This window comes from Rhea pennata, chromosome 3 (genome assembly GCF_028389875.1).
Source record: "Rhea pennata isolate bPtePen1 chromosome 3, bPtePen1.pri, whole genome shotgun sequence".
Lineage (NCBI taxonomy): Eukaryota > Metazoa > Chordata > Aves > Rheiformes > Rheidae > Rhea > Rhea pennata.
Window position 1 is genome coordinate 5999934 of NC_084665.1, and position 7453 is coordinate 6007386.

General features: G+C 41.7%; 1 protein-coding gene across 1 annotated transcript; it reads left to right on the plus strand.

Moving 5' to 3' along the window:
- The first annotated feature begins 1350 nt into the window (after positions 1 to 1350).
- On the plus strand, positions 1351 to 5839 carry TMEM17 (transmembrane protein 17). Its single transcript, XM_062573476.1, has 4 exons — positions 1351 to 1469; positions 4246 to 4349; positions 4648 to 4761; positions 5165 to 5839. Exons 1-4 carry the CDS (start codon positions 1367 to 1369, stop codon positions 5468 to 5470), a joined length of 627 nt encoding a protein of 208 aa, XP_062429460.1. The 5' UTR covers positions 1351 to 1366; the 3' UTR covers positions 5471 to 5839.
- Positions 5840 to 7453: the final 1614 nt, after the last annotated feature.

Here is a 7453-nt window from a genome sequence, read left to right on the forward strand (position 1 = left end):
GTTTTATTTTCTATGAACACTTTCACAGCAAAGCCTGCTGCCTTCCCTGCCTCTTAGAGGGCATGCACAGCATCATTTGAAATTCTGGGATACCTTGAGATCCTTCTCCCTCCAATCTGCTGCAATTATTTAAAAATCACTTCCTCTTCAACTCTTCTGAAAGACTTAAGTTTTTTATGTAGGTCCCTGCTGGCATACCATACATCTACTTGGAGAAGTTCTTTGAAAAGTATCTGTTGTCAATACCACATCATTCATCAGCACTAAACCAAATATATTTCTCAGAACTCACGTTTGTTGTCTGTCTCTGAGGTTCTCCTAGTGGAATAGGATGAAATTAAATCTAAATTAGGCTTTAAATTATTTAATCAGAGATCACTGAGTTTGGAAAGTCATACTAGAGAATGAGCACCCAGGGAAGTAGTCAAACATGATTTTTGGAGAAGAGGATAGAAAGAGAAGAGAAGGAATTGATGCATCATATCAGGTATGTAAAATCACAAATGTTGTCATTCCTGACAGAAAAGGGGCACAAGCTGCTCTTTTGTTCCAGTTAGGCAGAAAATAATCTCTGCCACACTTAGGAGTTGCACCCTTCCTTCTCAGAAGGAATCAGGTCCTAGAGGTTCTGAAAAATCTGACAGATTATGGTATTATTAGAGTTCAAAGTACCTGTATGTTCAATGTAAAACACGAACTTTTTTCATATTAATCGTTCTTACTGCCATGATGCCCTCCTATACCAGATAAAGCTAATTAGAACTCAAAGGCTCTATTAATACCACTACTGCTTTTAACTCAACAGTGACACAAACAGGTTTCTTTGAGGAAAGGATATTTTCGAGTTGAATTATACCTGAATCTACCATAAATCAAACGTTTCATAATAGACCCTCAAAACAATACTCGCTTTGAGTAACTAAATAGCCCTGACCATGTTTACCCTTACCCCACTTCTCCCTTCCCAGTTACCACGGAACACTACGAATCCCTTGAATCTACCCTGAGGGATGCAGAACAGCCGTGCTCTGGGAAAAAACTGTTTGCTCCAACCTTTTGTAATTATGATTTCAAAAAAACCTTGAACCCTGCCCCAAAACGCTAGAGAAAAAACAAGTAAAAACCAAAAAACCACTCGGCAAGCACCCCGAAGGGTACAGCGGCCGGGCACGCCGTGCTCGGACGCCCCAACGCCTGACAGACACCGGCTGCGCCGCCGCCGCCGCCGCCGCCGCCGCCGCCGCCGCCGCCGCCGCCGCGTCCTGAGGCGGCGAGCGGCCGCGCCGGCGGCGGGGAGGAGAAAACGCCCGCCGGCCGCACTGCGCCTGCGCGCCGCCCCGGCCACGGCGGGTCGCGGCGCCGCAGCATGTCGCTGCCCGAGCCCCTGAGGAGGCGGCTCGGCTCCTTCAGCCGCACTGTCTTTACCGACAGCAGCCGCACTGGCCCGCAGTGCCCGGGCAACAGCGCAGGTAAGCGCGGCGGCTGGCCGGGCGCCTGCCAGCGACAGGCATGGCGGCGGGGGACAGCGCCCGCCGAGGCGATGAAGCTGAGGCGCGCGGGGGAGGGGGCGTGCCAGGAGTAAAGATGGCGGCACCAACCGCCGCCTAGAGGCCGTTGGGGCGGGGTCGCGCTCGCGGCCGTTTCCGCGGTGTGCTCCCTGGGCTGGCGGGGCCGGCCGGCGCCGCCCGCGTGCTCCGTGGAGTCGCTGCCGATAACGTAGCTTAACGGGTGTTTTCTGGAGTAAAACAATAGCGGCTGCGGTATCTCTCAGCACTTGACGTGCTTCACTAAACGAGGAGGAGTCTGACTGAGAAGCGGTTCCACAGGCCATTCTGCAGCCACCTTCACAACTTGATAAGCGACTTTGTACAAAATGTTGCAGATAAAACACACCGTTGCCACACACCGTGCACTCAGACTATACCAAAATAAAAAAAAATATATATATATATAAATGATTTATAAAGACCACTGAAAACAAATAAAAGCTCGGAGCTGTTGGTTTTAAGCTCCACAGTCCTGCACAAAGTTACAATGCCAGATACTTAGAGCGGAAGGAGATGTACCAAGCCAAAATGCAAAGCTTCAATACGCAAGTTTTCCCTATCTTCTTCCAAGTCTTATCAATAAGGGCCCATAACTGCATTACAGGATCAATTCCTCATTACAGCCACCTGACCACACAGGATATTTTTCTTAACTCCAGGAATAGCTGCTATTTTTACACATTTCTGTTACCTTTTCTTTCATGAAAACTCCTACATGAATGCCAAAACCTACAGCAAATGGACCATTAACCTATATGAGGTCCTGATTTCAAATCTTAAGTTTACACATACATGCCTTAGTGAGTTGCCCTAGCACCAAAGAATTAGCCATTGGGTTACTTGGTGTCGTTTCTGCGTATTTTTACAATCCCACAAAGTAAACAGTAGTTCAGTTTAGGAGTAGAAAGATGAATTAGAGATGACTTATATTTCTAAGCATTCATACAAAACACAATCTTGTAACTTGAGAAGAACTCAGTACTGCTATGAACGCTGTGTCACTACGACCTAAAAGTACCTGAAACAGTCTCGTCGTCTGTTTTTAAATAACAAGGCCGTGAACTATTACATTTTCATCTAATACATATGGAACAGAACAAGTTATAATTAGTCAGTCTGATTTTTTGAGAGATAAAACAATGTTTTAGAATTGTACCTCAGTGCCCTCTAAAATCCACAATTTTAGTTCTAGTTCTGGTATTTGGAGATTGATTCGTTAGAACAGCTGACAGTTGCTGGGACAAATTTCAGTAGATAGTCAAACTGCTTTGAGGTACCTATAGATTTTTCATTCCTTTGCAGATGAAGGAGACTGTTGATATTTAAAAATGGGATGATTAAAAAGCACTGGTTGTCTTGCACCTTCTATTTCAGTATAGCAAGTCCTTGCCCATCACCCCTTACCTTAAGGTTTGTCCCAGTTCTGTCCCCAAATCCTCCTCCCTTCCCAGCTAGTCCAGTAGCTACTATGAACACTTCCGCAACGGGCATAAAGACTTCTGGAACAGACTGTACCGGGCTGCATGTGGCTGGACTGGAAACAGGGATGACAGACTGAGATGGAACAAAGACAGGTATGAGAATGGCTGGAAGATTTGAAAAGAGATGGCATTATCAGGAGAGAGGTGGTTTGAAGTCAAAAGTGAAAAAAACATGGCTGATTGATGGTCTAAATTTCAATTGAATATCACCTTTGTGGCAGATGGGGACACAGGACTTGCATACAAAACAGCAGGTCCAAATTGGCAGCTCACAATGAAAACTTTCTAAACTTGCACCAATAGTACCAAGTGAAGATTTGTCTGAAAACTGCATTTGGGGAAAATGTGAGAAATGAGACTTGGTAATTAAAGTAAATTGGATGCGGTATCAGTTAACTAGACTATGGCAATAAAATTTAGTCCATTAAAAACAAATGATTCTCTTGGATGCCCGTGTAAGTTTTTCCTTGTTTAGAATCTAATGTTCTAAGTCTATGGTTAAGCCCTAAATGTGAAATTTAGGGCCTGCGTAGTGTTACACAGTTCAGTATTTGTTTTTCTTTGCACTATGTCAACTCATTTCCTTTTCTCAAGACTTTAAAGGATAAGTTTGATACATACAATGAATTATTGGCTCCAAAGAACTAAAAGAATTACTGTTTTCTTGCAATGTCACTCTGTATTCAAATGTCTATGATTCAAAATGGAGAGTGGGCAATGGAAGCCTGCTCTGTAGGAGCAAGTCCCTACCCAGGAAGGTCAGCAACAAAATGAGAGTAAGCCAGTATGTATTCATTTAAACTCGGGACATTTTCTTAAGAACAACAGAAAAAAAAATGCCACCTCCTACTTCTACAATATCAGGATATACTACTACTTGAACTAAATCAATCAATTTATTTCAGAGATTGTTGATTAGCTGGTAGCTTATGATGTACTCCACAGTCAAACACTTGATTTGAATTTATAACTAAGGGATCAAAATTCTGTATCCTGTGAGCCTAAAGTTACATTAGATTCTGGGAAATGGTATAACCAAAGACAGGGCAGAGTTTTTTCTCTAGATCTCGGAAAATATCATTCTTAATATTTAATTTGGCTGAGATCACCGCTAATGTCCTGCCTGAAGCTAAGATGGAGAAATATCTTTCTGCCATACTTAATGAAGGGAATTGTGAAGCAAACTAGGAGTAATAAAGACTTCTTTCTATCTACAGATAATGAAATAATTTCCAGTTTACCACTGCAGATGTCCCTTTATTTCAACGTTTATTTTTTCCCGCTTTGGTGGCTCAGCACTATTGTCATGCTCCAATTCAAGGTGAGTCCAGAAGGAAAGTAATGGTTGATATGTAATGGTTAATATGCATTATTAAATGCATTATGAAAGTAATGGTTAATATGCATCTGATCAGACACTTCCTGGTACAGAGGTGAAGCTCACTGGAGTTAGAGCTTAGTAGTTCTATGTGGGAATTGCTTGTAACTGGATGTTCTGAGGACATTTGAAAGCCAATACAGCACTGTCAACTTAGAGTAGCATACAGTATCTTCATTTAACAAAGACAGCACATTATGAAATAGCACGGTAGAAACTTTTACTCTCTTCTTCCCACTAGTATCCAATCTTGTCAGATTACTACAAGTTCATTGTGGTCACAGTCATCATCCTAGCCTCTCTAATAGAGGTCATCCGGCTATACCTGGGATACATGGGCAATCTCCAGGAGAAGGTATGTTACCTTATATACATATTAATTTGTACAGGAGAGCTGAATGGGGATTGAATATAAATAAAATGGTTTGCCAGTTCCTTCAAGAAGCTTAAGTTGAAGACATGGTTATTTCTGTCAGCTACAGTCTGCATCTTCTGTCCCCTTGGCTTTCGCTTCCCTTAGCGTTTGGGCATTCCAAGAAGTTTTTACTCAGAAAAGAGATCTCTTGCAGCCCAAAACTGTTTTGTCAGAAAAATAAGTACTCTTAAGAACACCGTATATGGAAATGTTAAACCACCTCACTTCACCATTTCACATTATGTGCTGGTTTTTGAAAGATAAAAGTGTGGGCTTTATCCACAAAAATTTGTATTTTTTCTACTCCACCTGCCAGTTTTTAACTGATGTCTTCCTGTTGTAGGTCCCTGAGCTGGCTGGGTTTTGGCTTCTGAGCCTTCTACTGCAATTGCCTATAATTCTCTTCTTGCTGTTCAATGAAGGCCTGAAAATTCAGCCGCTGGAACGAGCTGTCAATATAATCTTTGCTTTCTTCCTCACCTTTCAAGTCATTGCAGCCTTTCTTGCCCTGAGAAAAATGGTAAACCAACTGGCAACTCACTTCCGCCTCAATGAGTTTGACCGGCTGGAGGAACACCCTGTACCTGATTTTTACGGCCTAGGAAAAGAAGAGGGTGCATTCTCCTTGGCTGCTATGGGCCCGTATTGAAGAGTTCTCCTGACAAGTGTTGGCTGGGGATCCGCATTGAGGGCCTGAGAAGTCACCAGAGGCATGCCTCACGCTGCAACAGCTCCATTTCCATTTTGTTAGGTCATTCTTGACCTTCCTACTTCAGAGACATTAAATAAATAAATAAATAAATAAAAAGATCTTGCTTAACAACCAGCATGGCCAACATTGGACCTCAAAAACCTGAGCTCCGCTCTGCAAGAAAAATTTAAGCTTATTGTGTAACTGGCCAACTTGATTGATTTATTGGCAGACTTACTGGGTAGAGTACGCATGGAATAGATTTGGTAGTTTTTACATTTTACAAAGCTGTATACTGTGTTTAAAAAACATCCAGAACTATTTGAACGGTTTATTTTTTTTAACAATAAATTTTTATACACTTTTTTTTCCTGTTGCTATCAATTTCTCTCTGTCCTTTTGAATATGTTGCACATATTTAAGCTCTAATGTCTTAGTAAATCAGAACACCCCAAACAGAGAGTAAACAAGCCCAGGAAGTCTTGACAGCCAGCAAGAACGATAGAGATGGCAGTGATAAGACAGGAAACAAAGAGTAGAGCTTCAGAGGTGGTCTTCCAGATACCTTCAGCTCTGGGAATTCCTTACTAATAAACTAGGAATGGCATTTTAAAGGTATTCCTTGCTTAACTCCTATGCTCCTGTTCTTTGGCATAGCTAGAATTTTAGCTATCAAGCCATTCAGAATGGATAGTGCAATTTTCTCAAGTGGAGAATGCACTAAGCAGATATTAACAAAATTATATCCATTAAAAGTTGGTTTATAATGCTGAAGAGCAGAGCCTGCTTCTCTCAACCTTCTACATAGACCAAGATTTTCTCATTCCTGTTTTGTGTGTTAAGAGCTGGTCTATCTTTTTTTTCAGTATTGGCTAAAAGTTTGCTTTTTCTATCAAAGAGGGATAGTGGCCAAAAGTAAAGCAAACTTTGTGTCTAATTCCTTTCAGTTTTCAGCAGGACAGGAGCAGTTAGGGACTAGTAGTTGTTAGGGTTGGCACAAGCATTTGGACTGCTCAAAGGAAGATAAAGGGAGATGGGTATAATGTGAAAAATGTGCAATGTGCTTAAAGCTATTGTATGCCTAAAACTTAACAGAAGCTTACTGAAGAGTGTTAGCTTTGTTTTATGGCATTTTTTTTAAAATCCATGAGTGAATGGTACAACTCATTCTACTGAATTTCTTTTTTTTTTTTGTTTCATTGTTGTAAACCCTACCTTACCAAAGCAGGTACTCATGTTTTTTTTTAAAAAAAAAAAAAATAATTCCTCTGCCAACAACAGGATTGACTATTGTGCAGAAAGGAGAGAGATTTCTATAGGAGAGTCTCTAAGAATAAGCAGTTAATTTAAAACATTTGGAGCCCCTCATTCCATGTCTGAAAGAGAGACAGGTTTAAGCAGAAATTATGTATTTTGAAAAGCATATTTATAGCATTAAGAACTCCTTGCAAAAACATCTTTAGCTGATGCAATACGAGAACATCACACATATTGTCATGTCAGCCACAACTATGCTACTGCAGAGTGCCAAGCCAGGGCTGATCAACTCTATGAAAAGTTTGGCAGGCTCCATTACAACAGCGGTTAGATAGCAGCATAATGGGTCTGACAGGCTGAACAGGAGCATCAAGCACCCTGGAGCAAATTTTCTCCAGTGACTGTGAAATTTAACTCAGATACTCCAGCCATACAGCCTTTTCCTGCTCAAATGTGATGATAGACCTCAAGAAGTTCACCTCCACTACTAACAGAACCTGTGCACCATGGAAATAGCTAATGGTGCAGCATGGAAGTTGGGAACTGCTAATTTTCAGAGCCTTCCCATAGCTTATCCAAGAGAAGATACAGATTTGGGGAAAGCCATATCTCTTCTTAGTTCCTCTGCTACACGAGTCTGCCTGTGAGTTCATTGACAGAACAAGCCTTGAGACAGCTTAGAAG